At 52.1% G+C, this 26,020-nt stretch overlaps 3 protein-coding genes and 1 pseudogene across 11 annotated transcripts in view; 1 reads left to right on the top strand and 3 right to left on the bottom strand.

Annotated features, from left to right (window-relative positions):
- The window catches only part of SRRT (serrate, RNA effector molecule), a 12,575-nt gene extending 3,493 nt beyond the window's left edge, over positions 1–9,082 (top strand). For 2 of the 7 annotated variants that reach the window (XM_014464208.2, XM_014452652.2), the window contains exons 3-20: positions 1,739–1,867; positions 2,079–2,225; positions 2,475–2,663; positions 4,466–4,635; positions 4,769–4,953; positions 5,166–5,264; positions 5,348–5,465; positions 5,656–5,813; positions 6,188–6,249; positions 6,367–6,445; positions 6,763–6,951; positions 7,230–7,403; positions 7,492–7,645; positions 7,811–8,004; positions 8,108–8,264; positions 8,455–8,556; positions 8,669–8,795; positions 8,888–9,082. In XM_014464208.2, the coding sequence (XP_014319694.1) occupies positions 1,739–1,867; positions 2,079–2,225; positions 2,475–2,663; positions 4,466–4,635; positions 4,769–4,953; positions 5,166–5,264; positions 5,348–5,465; positions 5,656–5,813; positions 6,188–6,249; positions 6,367–6,445; positions 6,763–6,951; positions 7,230–7,403; positions 7,492–7,645; positions 7,811–8,004; positions 8,108–8,264; positions 8,455–8,556; positions 8,669–8,795; positions 8,888–8,963 (2,509 nt within the window). In that variant the 3' untranslated portion in view covers positions 8,964–9,082. The remainder of the gene's footprint in view (positions 1–1,738; positions 1,868–2,078; positions 2,226–2,474; positions 2,664–4,465; positions 4,636–4,768; positions 4,954–5,165; positions 5,265–5,347; positions 5,466–5,655; positions 5,814–6,187; positions 6,250–6,366; positions 6,446–6,762; positions 6,952–7,229; positions 7,404–7,491; positions 7,646–7,810; positions 8,005–8,107; positions 8,265–8,454; positions 8,557–8,668; positions 8,796–8,887) is intronic. The other 5 variants (XM_014445423.2, XM_023757283.1, XM_014451845.2 and 2 more) reach the window with 5 other exon arrangements.
- Positions 9,083–9,144: 62 nt separating this feature from the next.
- On the bottom strand, positions 9,145–10,348 carry UFSP1 (UFM1 specific peptidase 1 (inactive)). Its single transcript, XM_006081506.2, has 2 exons — positions 10,247–10,348; positions 9,145–10,026 (listed from the first exon to the last, which is right to left on the bottom strand). Exons 1-2 carry the CDS (start codon positions 10,346–10,348, stop codon positions 9,286–9,288), a joined length of 843 nt encoding a protein of 280 aa, XP_006081568.1. The 3' UTR covers positions 9,145–9,285.
- Positions 10,349–10,405: 57 nt separating this feature from the next.
- ACHE (acetylcholinesterase (Cartwright blood group)) lies at positions 10,406–15,641 on the bottom strand. Of its 3 annotated transcripts, none has more exons than XM_023757381.1 (6): positions 15,065–15,639; positions 14,743–14,929; positions 13,334–14,446; positions 12,511–12,995; positions 11,578–11,747; positions 10,406–10,747 (listed from the first exon to the last, which is right to left on the bottom strand). In XM_023757381.1, the coding sequence occupies exons 1-6, from the start codon at positions 15,265–15,267 to the stop codon at positions 10,626–10,628; spliced, it is 2,280 nt and encodes a 759-aa protein (XP_023613149.1). In that variant the 5' UTR covers positions 15,268–15,639; the 3' UTR covers positions 10,406–10,625. The 3 variants fall into 3 exon arrangements, with proteins under 3 accessions (XP_023613149.1, XP_023613127.1, XP_014307910.1); XM_023757359.1 differs by lacking the exon at positions 10,406–10,747 and adding an exon at positions 11,109–11,467 and having other exon boundaries at positions 15,065–15,641; XM_014452424.2 differs by lacking the exon at positions 10,406–10,747 and adding an exon at positions 11,109–11,467 and having other exon boundaries at positions 15,080–15,641.
- Positions 15,642–20,028: 4,387 nt separating this feature from the next.
- On the bottom strand, positions 20,029–20,605 carry LOC102416907 (annotated as a pseudogene).
- Between the last annotated feature and the right edge of the window lie 5,415 nt (positions 20,606–26,020).

Below are 26,020 nucleotides of genomic sequence, written 5' to 3'. Positions count from 1 at the left end.
GTGCAGGAGGGCAGCCATGATGTTCATCTCTCATGAGAGGTGTCTTTCTATCCCTCGACCCTACCTCTCTCTCTCTGAAAATCAAATTTGTTACATCCATGTAGAGGGTAAATAAAGAGGAGATTCGAAACGTACGTGTTTTCATGCTGCAGTTTGACGACCACTGGTCTAAGGAGATGTGTCAAGATCCATTTAAAGATCAAGGTAGCCCTAACCGGTTTGGCTCAGTGGATAGAGCATCGGCCTGCGGCAGGTTCGATTCCAGTCAAGGGCATGTACCTTGGTTGCGGGCACATCCCCAGTAGGAGGTGTGCAGGAGGCAGCTGATCAATGTTTCTCTCCCATTGATGTTTCTAACTCTCTGTCCCTCTCCCTTCTTCTCTGTAAAAATCAATAAAATATATTTTAAAAAAAATAAAATAAAGATCAAGGTAGAAAAATGGATTTTAATATAGCAAACTACCTCTTGTCAAGTTTTGGGTGGAACCAAATAATATTCCCAGTTATCTGAAAAGGCTATTAAAGTATTTCCTTTTCTTTTTTTAAAAAAAATAGTTTTTATTGATTTTTTTTTTTAAAGAGAGGAAGGGAGAAGAAATGAGAGAGAAACATGGATCAGTTGCCTCCCCTATATGCCCTGACCAGGTATCGAACCCACAGCCATTTGGCATATGGGAACAATACTCCATTCACCTGAGCCACCTGACCAGGGTTTCTTCATATTTTTCAAGCAACCAAATATCACAAAAGATTAAATATAGAAGCAAATATGAGAATCTAGCTGTCTCTGTTAAAGCAGGCCTTGAGAAGATTTATAAATATAAAAACTGTGACACTTTTCTCACTAATATTTTTTTGTAAAATAGCCATTTTTTAATAAAAATCTGTAATTTATGTTAATATATAACTTTAAATTAAATAGGTATTTTTCTGTTATTTTGAATACAGTAAGTATTGATAGATATAATCCACGTAAGCAAAAACTCTTTAGTATTCAAACATTTTAAGAGTGTAAGGGGGTCCTAAGACTAAGAAGTTTGAAAAACCTTTGGGTTAGAGCAAAGGCTATTTTGTTGTGATGGGGATGAGGTACTAGTGACTGGTGGAGAGTCTAGGGTGACAGCCAGGAACCAAGGTTTTGAACAGTGTTATGTACTGGCATTTAAGGCATGATCGGATTTGTGTTTGAGAAAGATCACTGACTGTAGAGAAGGCGGGAGAGACAGGAGGCAGGTAAGCAGAACCCATGCTGCACTCAGGAGAAATGACCTAGGGGGTGACAGGGAAGAGGGCAGCTTTGATAGGCTTTGAGGCATAGGATTAACAAACCAATAACAAAGTTGTGGTGAGGGTGATACTTGGTAACTGGGTACATGGTAATATATGGATATGCCGAGCATGGGAAACAGGAGGAGGGAAATAAGTTTGGTCCCATATGGTGGAAATAATAGGCTGAATTCCGACATGTTGAATTTAAGGTGACAATGGCCATCTAGTAGGGGATTATTAATATTGGTCTGGCATCCAGGAAAAAGGCCAGGCTGGAGGAAAGAGAGTTGACCCATTAGTTTGTAGGTAATGGCTGAAGTGATAGAAGTAGGCAAGAGTCTTTTTCTGTTTAGAGGGTAGTTTTATAATTTTCGGCTTTTAGTCTGGTGTCAGGATTGGAAGGTCCTGTTCAGGAGTGTTACCTTGGGATATCCAACTCTGTCTTACTGTTACTTGTTCTTATCTCCAGAGAGTGGGACCGTGGTCGGGAGCGCCGCAGTCGGGGTGAATATCGTGACTATGACCGGAATCGGCGAGAACGCTTCTCTCCTCCCCGCCATGAGCTCAGCCCCCCACAGAAGCGCATGAGGCGAGACTGGTGAGGTGGCAACAGTTTATCTTCCCTCACTTCTGCTGAGAACTTTGTCATTTCCTTTTCTCAAACTTCCTATAAACTCATTTTTTTTTTTGTCCCTTTAAACCCTTGGGTGAGAGACCACATTCCATGTCTCTCCCTCTGTCCCATCCTCCTTTATGTTCCGGAGAGATGATTTTCTCCTCTGTCTGACTTTTGTGTCCCCCACCCTCAGGGATGAGCACAGCTCTGACCCATACCACAGTGGCTATGAGATGCCCTATGCTGGGGGGGGTGGGGGCCCAACTTATGGCCCCCCTCAGCCCTGGGGCCATCCAGATGTCCACATCATGCAGCATCATGTTCTGCCTATCCAGGCCAGGTAAAGATCTGTGGTTCTAGGGTTCTTGGGAGAAGGGAATTGTTGGGCTTGGGGAATGATTTGGGTTGCTGAAAACTGTGGCAGGAGGTGGGTTAGATACACAGAGTGCCTGTGGGGGTAGTAGCGGTTGGTGCGTGGGGTACGGTCCATGTGGGCAAAGGAAGGGGGGCAGCTGGCTACCTCGGCCCCTCCAGCCTCCCACTTCTTCCCCCAAAACCAAGACTTCCTGACCATCTCCCCACCCTCCAGGCTGGGTAGCATTGCAGAGATTGACTTGGGTGTGCCACCACCGGTGATGAAAAGCTTCAAGGAGTTTCTCCTATCGTTGGATGACTCTGTGGATGAGACAGAGGCAGTTAAGCGCTATAATGACTACAAGCTGGATTTTCGGAGGCAGCAGATGCAGGATTTCTTCCTGGCTCATAAGGATGAGGAATGGTGAGTGCCCCACTTTCTTGTGGTCTTTTCCCTGGCATGTTTCCCCTGGCCCTGCCAGTGGAGCTTGCAGCCCTGTCCTTTTCCCATTTTCCCCAATCCAGAACTTCCTGGGGGGTGGGGTGGGGGATGGGAATTACAGCAGCATTGGCTGATGGGTTCTCCTCCTCACTTCAGTGTCTGCCACAGCCCCCTATCCATCTCCCTTCCCCACTGTCCTCAGTCAGTGGGACACCTCCAGGCAGCCGGCCAGAGCCACCTATTCCCTTGGGGCAGCAGACAGACTGCTTCCCCCCTTGCTGGATTTGGGTCATTGTCATCCCTGATCGCCGGGACCCTGTGTGGCTGTGGTGTCCTCCCAAAAGCAACGAGTGAATCCAGACAAGAAAAGCAAAGATCTCAGGGTCATTTGACAGAAAAAGAATTTTAATTTTTTTCTTTTTGTGGATGTTTTAATTTTAATCAACCATCTTTTCCCCCCTTCCTGCTCCTCCTCCTCCTCATCCTCTTTCTGCTCCTCCTCCTTGAAAAGAGCCAGAACTGGGAACTACACCCGCTCATCGACGGAGCTCGGAGCAAACCCACCTCCACCCCCACCATACCCAGCCCATACATGAGCCCCTGGGCTGAGCCGCACTGCCCCGGCCAGGCAGACAGGCAGGGCACTGCTGTGCACAATGCAGCAGTTTAGCTGAATGTGATTGCTCAGGCAGTTAGTCAGTCAGGGCCCCCACCGCGGAGTCCCGCGGGGGTGCGGCATCCGGGCCGGGACACCCCAGCCAGGAGCCAGCCGGTGGCCCACCTGCCAGCATGGGCCCTGGGCGCGCTAGTTAAATCTTGAGCTCTGTTTGACCAAGCGGCCAAGGTAAAGATCCTGGAGGTGATGCCTGCAGCTTTTCTTTCCTCTTATGCTCAACTTGTGGTTCTGTTATGTCTTTCACTGTCCTCTTCTTTCTCTGTCTCACTCTCATGTACTTTTCTCTCCCTGTCTCTGTTCTTGCTCCCAGCCTAACCCCCTCCTCCCCCCCAGTTTCTCTGTCTGATCTTCCGTTTTTCCTTTTGTTTTTGATATCTGGGACTTTCTTATACTTTCTCCTTTTTCTCATACTTCATTTCTTGTTTTTTACCCCAAAGTCCTATTTTAAATGTATTCATGCTCTACCCTAACCCTCTACCCTTCTTTTCTCGCTCTCCCTGTGGGCAGTACCTGAGGTTAAAAGGGCACTTCAGTTTTTCCCTTTGGTCTTTCCCTGTACCTTCACCATCTGCTTATCTTCCCAAGGGGGGAATAATAAAGGTATCCTGCCTTTTTTGGCTTTTCCTATCTGGTAAATTTCAGGTTTCCCCCTGTCTTCCACCTAGGGATGAAGGGCGTTGGTGGGAGCAGTCCTCTTAATGACTCTAGTTTGGGGTTGGCAAGGAGAGGGAGGTTCTTTGGGCCTATTATTTCCTTAGCCTTCCTCTCAGAAGCTTTGGGAAACTACACTTTTTAAGTTAGTGTCTCCCAGAGATTTAAGGCAATTGATCTGCCTCTCTAACCCCGGCCCCCCTATAATCATTACTCTTCCCAAATCTAGAGCTCTTAGTTTCTGGCTCTCCCCCAAATCTTCTCAGAAAATAACCTTTGGTTTCTTTGGGGATATTGGGTGTTTTTATTATACCCCTCTCCCCAATATCTGCTTTTATGATCTTTTATGGGTGTGAGAGGATGGGGGCAAAGTTCTGATTTTCGTGGGCCCCTCCCCATGTCCTGGCCCTGGCCTCCAGTGACTATTTTGTCTCTTCCCTCCCCACTTCCTTCATAGGTTTCGGTCTAAGTACCACCCAGATGAGGTGGGGAAGCGTCGGCAGGAGGCCCGAGGGGCCCTGCAAAACCGACTGAGGGTATTCCTGTCCCTCATGGAGAGTGGCTGGTTTGATAATCTTCTCCTGGACATAGACAAAGCTGATGCCATTGTCAAGATGCTGGATGCAGGTGTGTGGATTGGTTTGGGCAGTGGATGTCTGGTGACCAAGGTCTTGGTTGGGAAATAGAAGCAGGTTGACAGAAAGCCAGAGGATGAAAGCTAGGACCATTGGATTGTGACTTCTGTTCCCTTTGTTGGTAGCTGTGATTAAGATGGAAGGAGGTACAGAGAATGATCTACGCATCCTGGAGCAGGAGGAGGAGGAGGAACAGGCAGGAAAGCCTGGGGAGCCCAGCAAGAAAGAGGAAGGGCGGGCTGGACCAGGCCTGGTGGATGGAGAGCGCAAGGCCAATGAGAAGGAAGACAAGAAAGAAGATGGCAAACAGGTCTGAGTGCTGGGGTCTCTGGGTGCTGCCTGTGAGTGCCAGGGGAACGGAACTGTTTCAATTGTGCTGGGGTCCACAGGAGCTAGAGCTAGAGGGCTGTGTATTGGGTGGGGGACAGGTGAACTTCTGGGCTCAGTTGTTGAGGGTGGGAGGGGTCCTCTGATAAAGGTTGTTGGGGAAATGGACATTCTCATGACTGTCTCTACCTGTAGGTTGAAAATGGCAGTTCTAGTGATGACAAAACTAAGAAATCTGAGGGTGATGGGGACAAGGAAGAGAAGAAAGAAGACTCTGAAAAAGAAGCCAAAAAGGTAGAGGATCTCTTGCATGTGGTCAGTGTCTGGACTGGGGTCCTGGTAGTCTGGCTCATCCCCTCTTGCTGTGGCTCCCACAGAGTAGCAAGAAGCGGAATAGGAAGCACAGTGGTGATGACAGCTTTGACGAAGGCAGTGTGTCGGAGTCAGAGTCAGAGTCAGAGAGTGGCCAAGCTGAGGAGGAGAAGGAGGAGGCTGGTACGTTTTATTTTCTCCTAGTCCATTCTCTTTCTATGAATGGTGGGGGAGGTGAGACGGTGAAATTGATGGGAGGGTGGCTTTTTGGGAGAGAAGGGCGTGGGGGAGGTGGGATGGGAGTTTGACAGCTTTTCTATCTCCTCCAAAATCAATAATAAAAACTAACCAACTCCCGCCATTTCCTGCATAGAAGAAGCACTCAAGGAAAAGGAGAAGCCCAAGGAAGAAGAAAGGGAGAAGCCCAAGGATGCTCCTGGGCTGGAATGTAAACCCCGGCCTCTGCATAAGACTTGCTCTCTCTTTATGCGCAATATCGCACCTAACATTTCCCGGGCTGAGATCATTTCTGTGAGTAGGGAAAATGGCACTGGGGGCAGGGACAACACCCAGGCTCCATGTTTTGCCCAAGGTCGGGTGGAGGAAGAATTTGGGAGGCGGGGACGGTACACTAGGTGGGGAGAAGATAATCTGACACTGCTTCTGACATACATCCCTATTTCTGTAACAGGGAGGCTCCTTTCCTATGGGCCCATGCCTTTCCAGGGCTGGTCCTGGTTGCACCATTTGCTTTTAAATGCTGTTACTCTGAAGCTCTTTGTTGTTTTTTCCTTGTCCGAGTAAAGACTGAAGGCAGTTCCCTAGGGTCCTGAGGATAGGGGGGATTGAAGGAAGATGTGAATCCTTAAATTACTAATGGGGTTTCTGTTCCTCTGCTTGTCCAGCTTTGTAAAAGATATCCAGGCTTTATGCGTGTGGCATTATCGGAGCCCCAGCCTGAGAGGAGGTGAGGGATGGAGAGAAGTGTGACCCCGGATACCTTGGAGAAAAGGTGCAGGGGGAAGGTTAATGGCCAACATCACCTTCACCCCAGGATTATGTTAACATCTTTGTTCTTGTTTAGGTTTTTCCGTCGTGGCTGGGTGACATTTGACCGCAGCGTTAACATCAAAGAGATCTGTTGGAATCTGCAGAATATCCGAGTGAGTACTGGGAGCAGGACTGTTGTGAGGAAGAAGTGTGGCTCTCTATGCTGCACACCTCCGAATGCTTTGTTCATTGATTGCTTCTTTCATTCTGCCTCCTATTTTTTCATTTTGCCCCCTATTTCATCTATTTAGTCTGCTTACATTAATTGTGTACTGTTGTCTCTGGGCTAGGCTCTGGGACTGTTTTGGTTAACACACTTGATCCTTGTCCTCAGGGAACTCACAGTCTAATCACTGGTGCTCTCAATAGGGCCAGTCTTTTGAGTTGCTGCTTCTTGGGCAAGTGTTGGTAAGCTTTCTGTTCTTCCCAGCTCCGGGAGTGTGAGCTGAGTCCTGGTGTGAACAGAGACCTGACCCGTCGTGTCCGCAATATCAATGGCATTACTCAACACAAGCAGATAGTGCGCAATGACATCAAGCTGGCAGCCAAGCTGATCCATACGTTGGACGACAGGACCCAGCTCTGGGCCTCTGAGCCGGGGACACCTCCTCTGCCAACAGTCAGTGACTCTCCATAGAACTTTTTCAAAAGCAGCCAATACCCCCTCATCTGTGGGCATCTCTGGTCTTCCAGGAGAACAGATTGGTGTTAGTGATTATTTGTGGGCTAATGTGTAGAATAAATACAAACATGAAGACAAATCCTGGGGCAGCGGTAACAGGCCAAGTGAGCCTTGAATTCTTTCAGCCTCACCTTGCCTTTCAAATTAGGTTCCTAGGCTACCTACCCTAAGGGGCTTTCTCTGCCTCACTTGCTTTTCTTCTCCCTCCCAACTAGAGCCTGCCCTCTCAGAACCCAATCTTGAAGAATATCACTGACTACCTGATTGAGGAAGTGAGTGCTGAGGAGGAAGAGCTGCTGGGGAGTAGTGGCGGGCCCCCGCCTGAGGAGCCTCCTAAGGAAGGAAACCCAGCGGAGATCAACGTGGAACGAGATGAGAAGCTGATCAAGGTGCCAGTGAGAGCAGAGTGGGATGAGAACCTGGCTTGGGGTGGTATAGGGCGAGTGTGGTGAACTCATGGCTTTTCATTTCCCTTAGGTTTTGGACAAACTACTCCTCTATTTGCGCATTGTGCATTCCCTGGATTATTATAACACATGCGAGTACCCCAATGAAGATGAAATGCCCAACCGTTGTGGCATTATCCATGTTCGGGGACCCATGCCACCCAACCGCATCAGTCATGGAGAAGGTGAGCTCCCCACCTGAGTCTCCTCTAGTGCCCCTTTCTCCCTGGCTGGTTTTAGTTCTGCTCTGAAGCAGTGCTCTGTCACCTTCTCCTCTAATCCCCTCCTTGCTTATTCCTTGCTCTGGCTTCCTTTTCAACCTGCTGTCTGCCTTTGTTCCCAAACCACAGTTCTAGAGTGGCAGAAGACGTTTGAGGAGAAGCTGACTCCACTGCTGAGTGTGCGGGAATCTCTTTCAGAGGAAGAGGCCCAGAAGATGGGTCGCAAAGATCCTGAGCAGGAAGTGGAAAAATTTGTCACCTCTAACACCCAGGAACTGGGCAAGGATAAGTGGCTATGCCCTCTCAGTGGCAAGAAATTCAAGGTCTGGGATATTATGGGATAGGTGGGAGGGAAGGGTGATTATTGTGGGGTCTGGGGAGTTAGGGAACTGCTTGTTCAGTTCTGACTCTTTCCTCTGCATCCAGGGACCTGAGTTTGTACGCAAACATATCTTCAATAAGCATTCGGAGAAAATTGAGGAAGTGAAGAAGGAGGTAGCATTTTTTAACAACTTTCTCACTGATGCTAAGCGCCCAGCTCTGCCTGAGATCAAGCCAGCTCAGCCACCTGGCCCTGCCCAGAGTAAGATACGATCCATGAGGGTCTGCCACATTCACTCTCCCTTGACTCTTCAAGGACTCCTGGTTCTTTATCCTGTTGTCCCCTGAAAAAGTTTCTGCCTTACCCCCTCTGGCCATATTCCTAACAGCTAGTTGTGTCCTGTCTCCCCCCAGACCTCCTTCCCCAGTAATTCATGTCCCTGTCTGTGTTGTACTCCCCCCAGGCCTGACTCCAGGACTCCCCTACCCACACCAGACTCCCCAGAGCCTGATGCCCTATGGCCAGCCCCGGCCCCCTATTTTGGGGTATGGAGGTAAGTATAGGAAGGTCTTGAAAGGGCTTGGTGGTTGTGAGGGGTTGGGAGAAAGCAGCTAAGATATAGTTGAGGTCATAGGTTTTCAACTCAACACTGATCTTTTTCATAGCTGGTGCTGTCCGCCCTGCAGTCCCCACAGGAGGGCCTCCATATCCCCACGCCCCTTATGGTGCTGGCCGAGGGAACTATGATGCCTTCCGAGGCCAGGGAGGTTATCCTGGGAAACCTCGAAACAGGTGAGAATGAGCTAAGATGTCCAAGTTTTCTTGCCCTCTTCAAACTGGGACCCTCAACTCTCATCCCATTTTACCTCTTTCTTATCTCACAGGATGGCCCGTGGAGATCCACGGGCCATTGTTGAATACCGTGACCTGGATGCTCCAGATGATGTGGATTTCTTTTGAGCCATCGACTTTCCCTCACTCTCAGTACCATCTATACTTGTGACTGCCTTGTCCCATCCAGCTCTTCAGAATTTTTTGTACGTCCAGCCCTACTGCCAATAAAAGCACTTCCGCAGTGATTCCTGACCAAGTGTATATTATATACCTCCCCAAATCCTCCCAAATATTGGCTGGTCAATGGTTAAGCTGGGCCTTGTCACTTTATTGATGCCAAAGTTTCCAGGCTCTACTGGGACTTCCTGGGGGCCTGGCATCCTGCAGTCTCTAAGCCTCTGCCCTTGAGAGTGTGTGGGGCCGGAGACAGTCCTGTTTTGGGAACGTCTCAGTCCTGGGGAGGCAGCTGCTTTTCAGAGTTATGGCTGGTCAAACACAGGTTGTAGAAGGACTTGGAGTCAAATGTTGTGCTCACCTCTCGCCAGCCCACCCACCCAGCAATCTGTAGTTCAGTGGGGTTTTTTGGAGCACCCCAGCAGTGAGGGTCCAATACCAGGACGAAGGCTTTGGTGCCTGGCCCCAGACAGACTCCCAGCAAGGCCTTAGACTGGGCATCCGCATCCCCCCCAACCATTACAGGCCCTCCGCCCCCTGCGAAGTGGCAGTGAAGTCTCTCCAGCTCCCCCTGAAGCCCAGCTCCACGGGGAACGTGGCATAGGCGCCCCTGGGGTCCTCCGAAGTACTCGAGGCAGAGGCTGGCCTCTACACAGCCGATCCAGTCCCTGGAGCCGCGGAACCCAGGGGGCTTGTCACCCATGTCCTCCAACGCGGCCTGCACATCCATCAATCCGGGAACACCCACGGGCCGGCCGTGTGGCCACGAGCACAGCGTCTGCAGAGTTCGGTATCCGCAGCCCCAGCCCCGGTCGTCCAGGCCGTCGCAGCCATAGTGATAGTAGAGGTAGTGGCCCGAGAGGATGGCCAGGCGAGCGGTGTCGCGGGTGGGTGGCGCAAGGCCCAGATGTACGTCCTTCAGTGGCTCCAGGGCGGTGGGCAGGAGCAGAGCTGCCGAGTTAGGGCGGAAGCAGCGTCTGGCGGCGTGGAGCGAACTCCGGGGAGAATTCAGGATCTAGCACTTACTCTCGGCCGGCCCGGGTCTCGGGCGAGCTGCGGGCAGGACCGGCGCGCAGGTTGGGTCTTAGGCGAGCTGCGAGCAGGACCGGAGCGCAGGTCTGGCAACAATAGCGCCGGGCAGCATGGGCAGCACGAATCAGTGGAGGTCGCACCGCTGGGCCCTGAGGACCTGGTGGCCTGTAGGGTTCCCACAATGCACCGCCGCTCCGCCCCACCGCACCTCCCTTCTGACTGCGCAGACGCGAGTTCTTGAGGGGTGGCGCCTCGTGTCCCAGCGCTGGGTGGGCCAGAACGTAGGTCCCAGCGACCACCCCCATCCCCTGAGCCCAATTGGCTAGGCGTTCTGCCCTACCGCCCCCAGTCGCGCACACACCTTTGGCTGTAACAGTTTATTGGCAGCCCAGAGGGGCGAAGGCACCGCGGGGTCGGGGGCTCGGCCGAGACATGCAGAGGACCAGGAGCCCCAGGGGAAAGTTGGGGTGGGTCTAGGGCTCCTCTGTAATATCCCAGCCCTTAGATAAATAGTATATACAACTTGGGGACGGGGGGGGGGGCGGGCGGATAGGGCGGCACAATGTGGGGGTCCCGCCTGGGTCACAGGTCTGAGCAGCGGTCCTGCTTGCTGTAATGGTCAAACTGGTTCTTCCAGTGCACCATGTAGGAGCTCCAGCGGTGGAACTCGGCCTTCCACTGGCGCTCCGCCTCGTCCAGCGTGTCTGCGGCCAGGGCGCCCGACAAGTGGGTGGGGGGAGGACGTGAAGGAGGTCGGGTGGGGGTTGTGAGTGCAGGAGGACACAAGGAGCGGCACGTGGGATGGTGGAAAGAGGATCAGGTGGATATGAGAAACACGAGAGACCGGGAGGATGAGGGTGGAGGTGGGGCCAGAGAAGGATTGGCGGGAGGGAGGAGAGATGGGGAGAAAATGACCGAAGACAAGGGACAGAAGGGATCAGGGGCGGGGAGCATCCGTGGGTTAATGGGAAAAAGAGAAGAGACAGAAACGGTTGACGGTTATAGCCCCACGGGGAGTTGCTAGCTAGCCCCGAGTCTTCCCTCTCCCCCCAACACGTCTCAGGCTCCAAGGAATAATTTTATAAAAAAAGAAAATGGGCTTTTCCATTTAAACAACAAAGGCGTGTGAGTCCCTGAGACGGATCGTAGGTCAACCCTCCCCCACGCCCTGTCCAGTGTGAGCTTCTTGGTTTGAGGGGGCGGGGCGCTGGGTCGGAGATCCCTGAGTGGGGCCCTCCCCCCGGCCCGACCACTCATTAGAAGAGGGGCCCCCAGAGGCCGGAGGGGAAGAGGCCGTGGTCACAGCCGCTGGAGCCGGGAGAGGAGGAGGAAGAGGAGAAGGAGGGGCAGGGGGAGGCCGGGCCTGGGCCTCGGGGCAGCCTCCCCGTGGGCGGGGCCTGGGCAGGTGCTGGGAGCCTTCGAGGCTGGTGGGGAGAAGAGAGGGGTTACACCCCGCCGGCTTCCACTCCCCTCTCTCTCTCCACACCCCATTTCTTGCCCCTGGGCCCAGCCCCTACCCGCTGGCCCTACATACCGGTGGCGCTGAGCAATTTGGGTAGGAAGCCATTCCAAAAGGCGCAGGCCTGGGCTCGCAGCCCCCGCCGCACCTCCAGAGGCCGCAGGTTTAGGCTCACGTACTGCTGCGCTACCCCCGTGTACTGTGGCCACTGCGGGGCTTTAGGGTCCCGGGGGTCATTGGGGTCCCTGTGTAAAAAAAGGGAAGGCTCAGCCTCAGTCAAGCCTGCCCCGCCCTGAGGTTGGGGGATGGAGATGAAGAGGAGGAGGCGGGTGCTTCCAGACCCCATGCCCTCTTAGCTCCAAGGGGAGCCCCATCCCTTCCCTCCCACTGCTGCTTTAACCCTTCTTTCTCTTCTCCAGTATCCCTCATCATCTGGAGTCTGCCCTCTTTCTGTCTCTCTCCATTTCCTTCCATTTTCCTGCCCCATCGTTGTCTTTGTTTCTCTCATTTAAAAAATTGGTGATTTATTGAGCTCTTGTTATGTAACCAGGCCCAGTTCTATCTCTACAAACATCACGTTTACTTTTGACAACACCCATGTGACATTGGATTTATTGTCCCCTTCTTCAGACAGGTAAACTCTGTGTGTGTGTGTGTGTGTGTGTGCGCGCGCGCGCGCCAGATAATAAAATCACCACTGATCTAATTGATCCAGCTTTACAGTTCACGCTCCTAACTGCTGTTGTAATTCTGTCTCTCCTTGTCCATCTCTTCTCTTTGCCTCCCTCCATTACTGTCCTTGATTCTTCAGGATCTGCCACCCCACTTTCTCCTTCCTTTCTCTCCCATTCTCCTTTGTCATTCTCTCCTCCTTTGCCTCCTTTCCTTTGTGAGCTCTCCCCTCTCCTTCTGGCCCTTCCTCTGTCTCTGCTTGTCTTCCTCCCCCTTCTCTTTGTCCTCCCAGCCTCCCTGGCTCCCGGAGGCCATCGGCCCTTCGGCACTGCTAACCCTGTGCGGGCGAAGTTGGCCCAGTATTTCATCAGTCGCTGGGCAAAGGCTCTCTCCTCAGTGGTGTAGTTTAGCGAGGGTTCCAGAGGGAGCCCAAAGATGAACTCGATCTCGTAGCCGTGGGGCACCCCCATCCAGGGGGGCCAGGAGAGCGTAGATGCACGATGTTCAAAGATGTAGGCATAGACCTGAGCACCCTGGGTGGCCAGTCGCCCAGCCAGTTGAACCACAGGGCACACGACATTGTGGTCACCCACCACATCACTCATGGCCTCCCTCAGGCGTGCCGGGTCCTCAGGGTGCAGCCAGTCTGTATAATGCAGGACCACAGCCTCGGCAGCCAGGTCACTCACCTGGGGGACCCCGACCCGCACCCCGGCCAGGAACTGGGCCCGGCTGATGAGAGACTCGTTGTCTTTGCTGAAGCCTGGGGCCCCGTAAACCAGAAAATAGGAGCCCTCATCCTTCACCACACCCACCAGCACCTGGGGGAACAGGATGAAGGAATAGGGAGGGGGTGGAGGCAGACACAGACAGACAGGCAGACAGAAACAGATGGACAAAGAGTCAGAGAGATGGACAGTTCCAGACCCAGAACCATGGAGGAAGAGAGTATGAGATTGGGGGACGGAGAGGAGAAAATATACCCACATTTTCTTTCCTCTCTGTCCCACTGGCCACCCTGGGATTGAGCCCTCAGGGAAGAGAAGCCTTTGCAAGTGGGTCTTGAGGAGCCCTCATGCCTGGGTCCCCAGGGGTAGGGTGGGTAAGTGGGAGAACAGGCATAGAGGAACCAGCTCTAGCCCCTCCAGCCACTAGTCACCTGCAGGCCGTGGAAATCTCCAGCGTTGATGAGGGCCTCCGGGGTGTCACTGAGGAAGTCTCCATCTACCACAGGCACAAAAGAGAAGCGGAAGACACTTTCCTGAGGCAGCACATGCCACTCGTGTCCACCAGGTCCTGAGCTGGCCGTGTCCAGACACAGGGCGCCCATCTGTGTTTCATTGCTACCAGCCCCACCTGGGGGACAGCCTATGAGTCGAGCCAGCAGTGTGGGCCTGCGGCGGGCCTCTCCCATGCTCACCGTAGCCCAGGGGCCGTTGGGTGCACCCCTTTGCAGCACAGCCCTGTGGAACAGGTCCCGGCTGGGTGGGGACAGGAGGTGCATGCCCACAGAGGCGGCACCTGCACTTTCCCCAAACAGAGTCACTGACATCGGGTCCCCCCCGAAGGCTGCCACATTCTCCCGCACCCATCGCAGGGCCAGCCTCTGATCCAGAAGACCCACATTGCCTGGTGCCTCCCGGCTCCCTGGTAGGGCCAGGAAGCCAAAGGCTCCCACCCGGTAGTTCATGGATACCAGCACAGTCCCCTCTGCCTGGGCCAGGAAGCGGCCATCATACACGTCCAGCGAGGAGGCCCCACTGTAGAAGCCACCCCCATAGATCCAGACGAGGACAGGGGTGGGGGTCTTAGGCCGAGGGTACGGTGTCCACACGTTGAGGTAGAGGCAGTCCTCACTCAGCTCACGGTTTGGGTTCCACATCTCGGTGCCCTCAAAGCCAGGGTACAAGGTGTCCACGTATTGGTAGCAGACACTTTGGAAGGCTGTGGCATCTAGCACCCCTGGCCAGGGTCGCTTGGGCTCCGGTGGCAGAAAGCGACGGGGGCCTACGGGTGGCTCTGCGAAGGGGATGCCCAGAAAAGCAGAGACAGGGCCCCCAGGGGCCATTAGGCGGGTGCCCCGAAGCCGGCCCCCACGCACCATCACCAGCAGCTCCGGGTCCTCTGGGCGCTCAGCCTCTGCCCCTCCTCCCAGGAGGAAGAGGAGGAGGAGGAGGAGAAGTGGGAACGGTGGGAAGAGAGTATGCAGGGGACACCATGGGGGCCTCATGGCTGCCAAGGCAGGCAGATGGCTGCCAAGGCAGGCAGGCGGCTGTTAGGAGAAAGAAAGGCAGAGGGTGAAGGCCTGAGGCTGCCAGGAGGGGATTAGATAACACTCTTGCCCAGGGGTTATCGCTAAGCTGCAGAGGAGGTGGGGCAGGTTGGCAAAGAGGAGGAGAGAAATGGAGGGAAGGAGACAGACAAGCAGAGACAAGGACACAGGCAGACAGTGAGAAGCCGGAGGGGACAGAGATCAGGCCCATACGCACCCAGACAGACAGATGTAAGGAGCCGATGAGACCTGCCAAGCAGACCCTCCCTGACCCACAGGGCACCCACCGCCCTCACCTCCTTCCCCCTGCTGGGTGGGCTGGATTGGGCCCAGTGTGAGCCTTGTGGGCACCCGCACCAGAGGCTGCAGTCCACGCAGAGGCCACCCGACAGGGGTGGAGCCCTCGATGATGGGAGGTGCCAATGGGGGCGCGTGCGGTGGCGTGAAGGCACAGCCTCTCCTGCGTTGGCCAGGGCTGGGGCCCTGGAGGGTGGGTTGGGCATTCAGGGTGTGGGAGCCGCAGGTCCTGAGGCACCCCAAATCCTGCCTACCCACACCCTGCCCCGCCCAGCCCGCCTCGTCCACTGTCTGGCACAGCGTGCTGGTACCCGCGGGTACCCATCAGTTGCGCACTCCTGTCGCCTAGCCTCCGCGAACGGGTTCGCCAGCCTTGGACCCCAGGACTCGTCCCTCATTCGTCTGATGATGCTGTGCACACTGCCGCCAGCGGGGGGCAGTAGAAACCGATAAAATAACGGCGCTCCCCGCCCCAAGCAAAGGAGCAGAAAACTTGGGGCGGGGGTCTGGGGGCTGGAGGGCATTGCGGAGGGGTCTGAAGGGCGAACCGGGACGCCTGTGTTCTCCGAGCTCCGGAGATCCCCCGCTGCAGGGGGCGGGGGCGCTATTTTGGGGCCGCAGCTGCTGTGGTTCCGGCATCTCCAGCCAAGGGATCAAAATTCCCCGGGTCGGAACTCCCTCCTTCTCGCGGCGGCCACCCGGCACCCAGCCCCCGCCGCCCTGAGCTGGGGTGGTGGCGGGGCTGAGATTATCTAGGAAACCCGAGTGGGGCTAATTATAACTCGGGGCTTCCGCTGAACCTCCCCTTCCCCCAAAATAGAGACGGAGTCCCCGTGGGAGGGGGATGCCTGGGCCAGGCAGGGGGCTGCGGCGGGGCGCTGGGGTCGCGGGATCGGCGGGGTGGGTGGGGGTGGGGGTGGCAGCCGGACGCCAGGAACCTGCGCGGCCTGGGTTCCGCCCTCAGCAGGGGGCGTCCGTCTCCCAGTGGCCTCAGACTTGAGGACTAACGGGGTCCTGGGCGCTCGGGGGTCCCCACAGGAAAGCGGGAGCTGCGGCGGCGGCCAGCCCTCCGGGGTGCCGGCTCCCGCACCGGCAACCCTACGTCTTCGGCGGCGAGCTTAGCGGGAAGGCTGAGTGTGGGCGGCGGGTGGGGGGCGTCTCTGGGCGTCGGATTAGGGGCCTGGATCCCTCCGGGAAGGCGCCGTGTCCCACGGGCCACGGGCCGCGGGGAGGGGGGTCCGGAGCGGGGGGAGACTTCACCCTGAGGCGGCCCGAGCCGGGCCGGGAGCGGGAGGCGGCCGCTGTTCCCCCCCGCGCAGGCTGAGCCGACTCTGACAGCCGCCTCCGGCTCCCCGCACACACCCCTCTGCCCGCACCGCGCCCCCGCCCACTGTCTCCGCCCTCGCCACTCCTCACCGTCCGGGGCTGCCACCTCCTCTCTCCCTCCCTCCCTCGGAGCGGAGACTCGGAGTCCCTGGGGCCCAGACGGACGCCGGTGACAGCCGCCGCCGACAGACGCACCGACACGAGGTGACAGACGCGACCCAAAGGCCCGGCGGTGGCGGAGCGGACACCCGCAAGGACAGACGAGCAGAAGCGCGCGAGACAGACACGCGCAGACGGACGGTCTCATGCAGTGACAGCCGCGGACAAACGCAGGGACAGACATTCACAGACGGACACTCTCGGACACGGTGGGCGACAGCTTCGTTCGGGGCCGGGGACCGGATCCATTAGCATCCCTGGCCCCGACGCAGCCGGGATGGCAGGCGGGGCCCCCTCCGAGGCCCCGGTGGCCCCGGCGGAGAAAAGGTGACATGGGACACTCTCGGGCGCAGCGGTGGAAATGAACATGTGCACATAAGAACACAAGTGGAAACGAAGGGGACCCCATGAAGGAGAGGAGGGGAAGGGACTCGGGGAGGGAAGGTCAAATGGTGGCATGCACAAGGGTGCGGGGCGAGCCCGCACTCCGCCGCAGTGGAAACTTCGGGAACCCCTTGGGTGGGTTTGCGCTGTTCCGACGGGTGACCTCGGACGTTCTTCCCCGGGGTCGGGTAGGGGCATGACATCACTAGGCCAGGCTCTCATTGGCTGCCGCCGCGCGCAGGTGGGAGCGGCCTGGCCCGGGCGCCCCCAGACTGTTCTGTGAGAGGCCGGAGCCGCACGGACCACCCCGTCCCGCCCTCGAGGGGGTCGCCCATGAGAAAGTGAGGCCGCAGCGGCGTCTCACGCTCGAGGTGAGGGCGGAAATGTGTGAGGCGGGGCCCGCATGACCGCGTCGCGCGAGGTTGCCCTGTGCTCTCCGGGTGGCCAGCTCCAGAGCCGCCTGGCGCGGGCGGGCGCCCTGGAGTGCGTGCGCGCGCGCGGTGGTGCGGGGCGCCGCGTGGAGCAGGCGGGCGCGCGCGCATGCTCATTCAGCTGCCTAGACCCCCGCAGCGTCCGGGCTCCGTGTCTGCCACCGCGAGGGGCCGAGTGCACTGGGTCCGGGTCTCGCCTGTGTCGTGGGACCCGCCCGAATCCAGAGACGTGCTTTCCCCTGGGCTGCGCGGTCCTGGTCCTCCAAGCTGGGCGCCCCGAGGGAACCGGTTTCCGCGAGCCGGGGACCCTCGCTGAGTCCTAGTGATGGGGAACCTTTTGAGCTCGGCGTGTCAGCATTTTGAAAAACCCTAACTTAACTCTGGTGCTGTGTCACATATAGAAATTTTTTTTATATTTGCAACCATAGTAAAACAAAGACTTATATTTTTGATATTTATTTTATATGTTTAAATGCCATTTAATAAAGAAAAATCAACCAAAAAATGAGTTCACGTGTCATAGGTTCGCCATCACTGGCCCCTGTTCTCCGCTTAAAGGCGGCGGCCGCCAGGTGGCGCGAAAGACAGCCGCTCAGGCCTCGGAGACTGGGATGGGATGCGGAGACGAACCCGCGTCATCTCTTCCCACCCAAATCCCTTGCAAGGACACCGAGGTTCCCTGTATTCGGCCTTCAGCGCCCTGGTTGAGGGCTCTCTAGTGGTTAGACCATGTCCCCTGTCATTAGGGCTGCGGGAGGGGCTCAGGGACGGGAAAATGGACAGTTGGTGTAGCTGCAGGAGAAAAGGATCTGAGACAGGTTTCCCAGCGTGGTAATTATGAATTATTAGAATGATAAAAGTCAACTACGAATGAACGAGCAGAGGCATGCTCCAGGCCTACGGCTGCGGGGATTTCTGATCTGTAAAGGCCCTGACAGTGATGGGGGCTTGCCTCCCTGTCATTCTCCGAAAAGGGCTGTGCCACACAAGCGCCTCACCCGACTTCTCTCATCAGGACTCCCTAGGCCTATACCACGAAGCTAGGGAAGGCAGCGAGGGACAGCTTCTAGCCCAGGGTTATCATGAACTAGTGATACCTTAGATAATTTAAAAGATGAAAGGACAGGGCATGTTCTAGGAGCTGGCCCAGCAGAGACTGCCTCAGAGAGGTCAGTGTTGAACACACTGCCGTTGGAATCAAGGACAGGACACACATGGAGGGCTGCAATCTCCCAGGGAGACAAATAACAGAAAGACCCTATATTTACGTGGGTGATGGTAAGTGGATTTAGCCAGAAAAGGTGTCCAGATGTGTCTGCGGAGGCTGGAGTGGAGAGCAAGGACAAGGGCACTTCCTGCCTGCTTGGGGATGGCATCAGAGAGGCAGTATCTGTGAGGGATCCATGGGAGGTAAGGGCAAGGCAGGTTGCGGAGCCTTCTGAAGCCAGTCAGAACTGTTCCTTCCAGGGGGTGGGTAGGGGTGGGCACTATAGAAAGTCAGCCAGCGGAAGAGGGAGGGGGAAGTGGAGTTTCCAAAGATGCTCGAGAATCTGGGGCAGGAAGAGGATGCAGCCATTTATTTCAGTACCCACTCCCCAGGCCTGGGGAGATGGGAAGAAGGGCAGGCAGGCCCAGGAGGGGGCATGGGGGCTATGGGGGTGTGGGTGGGTTGGAATCTGAGGAGGGTATCCTACTTCTGGGGCCCCTCATGTACTTCCCCAGACCCTGGGTCAAAGAGGGGTCAGTTGAATGTTCAGTCAGATGTATCTGCAAGACTGCATGGAGTTCTAGGGCACGCAGCCCCGTGCCTGTGAGGTAGGTGTAGGGCTCTACAGCTGCAAGCAGCTCTGGGAGATGTGCCCATGGGCCACGGGTGTCTCCTCAGCCTGCAGTTTGTCCAGGGATTGTGAGGATGGAGGAAACCATGCAGATGGTGTTTCCATTTCAGAGAGTTAGAAAAAAATTTTAAATGTATATTTATTCTTTTAAACAGTGATAAAATATACCTTTATTTACTTTGTTGAGTCAGAGGGTTATAAAAATGATTGCTAAAGTAGATATCAGGCAAACAAAGGTTCTTTATTAGTCTAGTTGCCATGGAGTTTATTTAAACTAAGAGAAAAAGATCATAATGTTTTCATGCAGTACATGCTTGGTTCTTTAAATAACAATCATGACAAATAACAGAAAGAATTAAGGAATGCTGCACTTGTGATCCATACAAAGCACCAACATTTTGAGTTGTACATAATTTAAAGAAATGTCTCAAATACTTTTTTGAAATTCTGTTGTAGCCAGTACATGAAGGCATGCCTTCAGTGGGCATAGGAATGCAGTTTAGAAAAGAAAGAAAAAAAAATCACACTGGAACTACTTTATTTCTTTAAAATCACTGAGTAAGAAAAGCAACATTGAACCACTATACTGATTTGACACAACTTCTATACAGTACCTTTACTGAAATCCAAGGGCATAAGTTAAGACTCTCCTCCTCTATCTATATATATAAAAGTGTAATATGCAAATCGACCAAACAGTGGAATGACAGGTTGCTATGATGCACACTAACTACCAGGGGGCAGATACTCAATGCAGGAGCTGCCCCCAGCCTGCAGGCCCTGATTGCTGGATGGGGGCCTGCTGGCCAACCTCTTGGTCCCTCCCCTTGCCCTATGGGGAACAAGGAACCAGGGGTGGGTGGCAGCGGACCTGGGCGGTGCCAGGCAAGGTGGGTTCGAGCAAGCAGGGCCCCAATCGCCCCACCAGTCGCCCCACACACAGAGGGCACCAGCGTTGGTGGTGGGGGGACGGGTTTGGCTGCCGGCAGCCAGCAGCCAGGGATTGGCCCTGATCACAGGCCAGGCCTAGAGACCCTACCTGTGCACTAATTTCGTGTGCCGGGCCTCTAGTTTCTAATAAACAACTACATGGTAAACTTAGGACTTTTCCCCCTGGATTTTACCTGGAAGTGGCCTTTCAAATTTTTTATTTAAAAGAGGACAGGTTTGGCACTTTTATACTGATGTCACCAAATATTTCTTGGGATCTCAGGAAGATTCATATTCTTTACAGCTGATACAGCATGGGCTGGAACTCCCTTTAAGCCAGCCTCAGATTTCTCCAGTTAATTTTTTACATCAATTTATGTAACAATCTCATTCATATTAGTCTCTAATACCATTCCCCCATCACCATCTCTGTAAGAATGTTGTGAGCCTCGCTTACATGGAAAATGGAATTCAGTTCACTGACAGTTTCAAAACACTTGTGTAATGTTTCCACAAATACTTGAATTATATCTCCAATGCCAAGTTCACTGTCTGAAAAATCCATACAGAAGACAAAAGATAACATTGCATAAATGTCTGTAAATCAGTTTGTTGTCAGCTCCTCCAATTAATTATTATCCTTCCAGGAAATTGCAAACTTTTTCATCTCTCTTAGATACCAAGTGGAATGTCTTCCTGATGATTTGCTGCTGTCTATCTTCTCTGTAAGGCTGGTAGAATTTGGAGAGCTGTGGCTTTATGTGGTTGTTGAAGATGAGGATTGCCTTGATCATGGCTGAGCTGGGTGGACCAGGTGAGCGCTGAGGGCCAGGGCTGGGGTGGGCTCTCAGCTTCGCCTCAGGATCTCACTGGTGATCCTTCCCCTCAGAGGGTTTTTAAATTTCAGGGGACCACCCAAGAGAGCCAGAATAAAGGGTGCAGGTGTCAGGGCATTGGAGTAAGCCCTAGACTGGAGGCCCTGATTCCTGGGTTCCCTCGTCCAGTGTTCTCAGTGAGACCTCAGGAAAGTCACTACTTGTCTGGGCCTCAGTTTCACCATGTGTAAAATGGTGCATTGGACTTGAGTGTATGTCAGAATCATAGGGGCCATTTAGAGGGACTGATCTGTTTGGTGTTGAGTGGAGTCCTTAAGTCTGAATTTTTTAGCAAGTCCCATGAGGGTGCTGTGAGCACCACATGAGGAGAAATGCTGGACTAGGTATACTAGGTGTCCCTACAATCAGTCCAGACCGACCTCCTGAGGACTGACAGACTGTCTGGGTCAGCAGGAAGTGCTGTGGAGTACAAGAACTAATAGGGACACCTCTGGTCATGAAGAGAGATGGACAAGGATTTGAGCTTGTTCTTGAAAACGGATAGCACTTCCAGGAATAGTTCCTCTTTTTACCTTGAGCCTCTCCCCAACCCTAGTCAACACAGGAACCTCACCTGTCTAGCCATGACACCTTTCCCTACGTAGTTCAACCTAATAACCTCCCCAGCATCCTCTGTGACCCTACCCTCCATAGCCGTCACTGCAGGGATATCCTTGATTTTTCCATTTCTTCACTTACCATGCTATTTATCCAGGAATTAATATTGATTCTACCACCAGTTCTACCAATTCCCTTGCATGTCTGTCTCTCACTTTTGCCAACACAGGGAATCCCTACTTCTATTAGTCCTTGCCTCACCTCTGCTAACAAAAAGGATTCTCATCTCCTCTGTTCATTGGTTAGGATTCAGTTCAGCTATTTGATACAGAAACCCAAACAATAATGGCTTGAATAAAATATAATGGAAATATATTTTTTTCTTACATAGAAGAAATCTAGGAGTAGGCCATGTAAGATTGGCAGGATGCCCTGGAGGCCAGGGACCAGGTTACAGAGAATTTTGTTACCTACCCATCATGTAGCTTCAATTTAATGGTGTAATGTAGTTGCTAGAGCATCAGCCATAACATCTGCATTCCAGCCAGCAGGAAGGAGGAAGGGCTGAAGAAGGTCCTAGCTCCTCCCTTTAAAGCAGTGGTTCTCAACCTTCCTAATGCCGAGACCCTTTAATACAGTTCCTCATGTTGTGGTGACCCCCGATTTCATTGTTACAAATTGAACATAATTAAAGCATAGTGATTAATCACAAAAACAATATGTAATTATATATGTGTTTTCCGATGGTCTTAGGTGACCCCTGTGAAAGGGTTGTTCGACCCCTAAAGGGGTCGTTCGACCCACAGGTTGAGAACCGCTGCTTTAAAGACATTTTTGGAAATCATACACACAAACCTTCAGTTGTATCTCACCGGACAGAACCTAGTCCTAAGGTTGTAATTGGCTATGCAGGAGGTTCAGAGGTGTAGTTTTTGTTCTGGATGACTGTGTACTCCTCTAAAATTTTGCTGTCCTAATACTAAAAAAGAAGAGAGAGTAGACACTGGGGGCAGCCATTGTCTGAGGCCACTGCCCCAACCCCTATTAAATGGGGCTGTTGACCTGCAGAGTTGGGAGCCTGAGCCAGCCGAGGGACTTTCCTCCCCCTCACTACTTCTTGTGACCCATTCTGAAGATTGGCATAAAATTCATACTTAACCCACCTTATATAATTTCACATGATTCTTCCTTGGATCCATCCATCTTGTTTGTAGCTTTTTGCTCTTTTGCTTGTTTTGAGCATTTCACACAAATCTCCGGATAGTCTAATTTTACTTTCACAATTCTGTTAACTATTTAGCTAATTTACAGTATTTCCCAATGCATTTCATTGGACATCCTTCTGCTTATTCTTGCCTCCTTTCTAGCTGGGGGTAGGGTTGAGTGGGTTTCATATCCAGTGCTCTAGATGGATTACAGACATGGGTACCTTTCTCAGGTTGATTTCTGTCCACAACTGTAATGGTGCCAGAGGCTAAAGCAAACAGCAAAGCAGAGGTTCCTTGGATGAATCTGGCTTTCATTCCAGGGAGACCAAGTATCACACACAAGAGGGGTGTAGAGGTGGGGAGAGCTTGCCTGGGATTCCCCCACCTTGACTGGGGACAGTGCAAGCTGGCTGCAAGGTTGGCCGCATGGCCAACAGTCCCATGGACAGCTGGAGCCCCAGGTCACTATCCACAACATCAGAAATACCAGAGTGGGTTGGTGAGTAGCTCAGACTCAGTGTTACTTTCATGTTTGCGTTTACTGGGGATTTGTTTGCCAGGCACTGGCCTGAACACTTTGCTAAAAAAAAATCAAAAAAAAAAATCATACAATTTAATTCCTGATTACAACATTCCAAGAAGGCACACCCTGTTACCTTACAATTGAACAATCGGGATATTGAAACTGACATTCAGAGAGGTTAAGCATTTGCTTACTTTTATTAGCTAACTAGTGGAGGCCCTGGACTTTGGATGAGAATTGACTTGCTCTGGGGTTGGTATGCTTCAGAGCCACTCACTTTTCTCTGACTTCCAGAAAATGAACTCTAGAGTCCAAGAAAAGAAAAGGGGTGGGGCAGGTACCTACATGAGTTTCCCGAGATAGCTTCTTACCCTGCTTCCCACTCTCCCTTTCTCCCCCACTGCCATTCCCCCCCCCCCCTCTCTCTCTCTCTCTCTCTCTCTCTCTCAGGCCTCAGTCAAGGATCCTGACTATCAGACCTTCCATCTTGGACCTGAAAATAGGTCTGGGTGACAGGTGCCTGGGTATTGCTCCAGCATTCTGAAGGGGGAAGGCAAGTGAACGACACCCAACTCTGAGGGAGAGGAAAGGCAGGTAATGGTTTCTGCAGTTTTCAGGGAGCTTTCCTCCTCTCCACCTGGGACCTCAAGCCTCCCCTCACTACCATACTCAGATGGCACTTCTGACAGCAGGATGGAGCCCTTTTCAGCCAGGCCAGGGCCTGAGCGTGTGAGATGCCCAGCCTCCACCATGGTCAGAGGAAGTTAGTACCCAGCTCATCCTGAACCCACAGGCCACCACAGTGGCCCCTTCGCCTCCAGCCCCATCTTTCTGACCCTTCCCTTATTGTCCCCCATCTCAGCGGCTGCTTCTGAAGCCTTTTTACCCCACCCAGACCACCCCCTTTTCTGGGGCGCCATGATTTTCAGGGATTGAGATTGAAGGGGAAAGGTCGCATCTCCCCTAGTTCCTTCTCTGTAGGCTGGAGGACTTGCGGGGAAAGTGGGAAGGAGGGCAGGAGGGCCTGACATCCATAGGGACCCTGGGGTTCAAAGACAGTGGAAGGAATTTAAGTAGTGAGGTGTATATCCTTCACCCAGCTTCTCTGAATATTAACATCTTACATCATCATGATACAATGATAAAACTAGGAAATGAACATTGATTGATACAATACTATGAAAAAAAATCTATCAATCTTATTCAGCTCTGGCAATTGTTTTATTAATGTCCTATTTTTAGTCTAGGAGCCAATCCAGGGTCACCCATTCTACTTAGTTGTCCTGTCTCCTTAGTTTCCTCCAGTTTAGACAGTTCATCCTCAGTTGTTCTTGGTTTCTCATGACCTTGACACATTTGAAAAGCACTGGCTAGTTATTTTGTAAATTGTTCCTCAACCTGGGTTTGTATGATATTTCCTCATGATTAAATTAAGTTTATTCACTATTGAGCGGAATACTGCAGAAGTGATGCTGTGCCCTTCACAGTACCCATATCAGGAGGTACAGGATGTTGATATGACTATTTTTCATTCAAGAGATATATTATTTTCTATATGTTAATAACAATCTTAAAACAGTATATACCTCATTTCTTTTCTCCTGGCCTTTATGTTATTGTTGCTATGCATTTTACTTTTATGTATGTTTTGAACTCCACAATGCATAGTTATTACTTTTGTTTAAAGTCAAGTATCTTTAGCAGACCTGTCTCTCTCTCTCTCTCATTTCCCATGTATTTATCATTTCCTGTGCTCTTCATTCTTTTGTGTAGATTCAGATTTCCATCTGATATGGTTTTCCTTCTGCCTAAAGGAGGTCCTTTAACTGTTCTTGTAGTGAGAGGCTCCTGGTAGTAAATCATTTCAGTTTCTGTACGTCTAAAAGTGTCTTTATTTGCCTTCCTTCTTTCAAAGATATTTTTGCCAGGTGTAGAATTCTAGGTTGACAGAGTTTTTCTTTCATTACTCTATTGCTACACAATTTCTGTTTTGTTTTGTTTCCCATGAGAAATCTCTTGTCATCCTTATCTTTGTCACTTTGTATATAACCAATCTTTTTTTCTCTGGCTGCTTTTAAGATTTTCTGTTTATCACTGGTCTTAAGCAATGTGACTGCAATGTGCCTCAGTGCTGTCATCTTCATTTTTTTATGCTTGGAGTTCATTGAATTTCCAGTATCTGTGAATTTGTAGTTTTCACTGAATTTGGAATTTTTTTCAGCCAATATTTCTTCAAGTGCTTTTTCCCCTGCCACCCATCTTTCTCCCCTCTTTTTATAACTCCAAACATAGATATTAGGCCATTTAACTTACCTCATAGCTCCAATTTTTAAATTTTTTTTCTTGTTTTTACTCTCTGTCTCCTTTTGTATAGTTTCTATTGCTGTAACTTTAATTTCAATAATTTTTGTTTTACAATATACAGTCTGGCTAATCCCATCCATGTACTTTTAACTTCACACATTGGAGTTTTTATCTCTAGAAGTTTGATGTGTGTTTCTATTCTTTTTTTTTTCTGTCTATTCTTATATTTTGTATAGGTTTAGCTATAAAAATGTTGATGCTTTGTAAATTGGTGCATAGGTATTAATAATTCATATCTTCATATGTGTTATATGTTTTATCTTCAAGATAAATCATTTTATATATTGTTAAATTTTATTTGCTAATATTTTATTGAGTGTTGTAAATGTTTCCCTTCACGTCCCGTGTGGTTCAGGGTTCAGGATCTGGAAGAGGAGCCGCACACAAATGAAAGAGAAAAGACAAGAGATAGGTCAATTGAACAATGGCGAGAACCAAGATGGCGGCACAGGTAAACACCGGAGACTGCTGCCGCAAACAACCACTTCAAAAATACAACTAAAAGACGGAACGGACATCACCCAGAACCACAGGAAGGCTGGCTGAGGAGAGACTCTTCAACTAGAAGGAAAGACAACAGCATTCCGAGGCTCAGAGGAGGCGCAGTGTGGAAAATTTAAAGGTGCGGAGGTGCGCGCGCAAAGCGGGCTGGTGGCTGAGGGCGCGGTTGTCGTTTTCAAT

The sequence above is a fragment of the Myotis lucifugus genome, unplaced genomic scaffold (assembly GCF_000147115.1).
Source record: "Myotis lucifugus unplaced genomic scaffold, Myoluc2.0 scaffold_0, whole genome shotgun sequence".
Classification (NCBI taxonomy): Eukaryota; Metazoa; Chordata; class Mammalia; order Chiroptera; family Vespertilionidae; genus Myotis; species Myotis lucifugus.
This window is presented reverse-complemented; position numbering and strand designations above follow the sequence as displayed.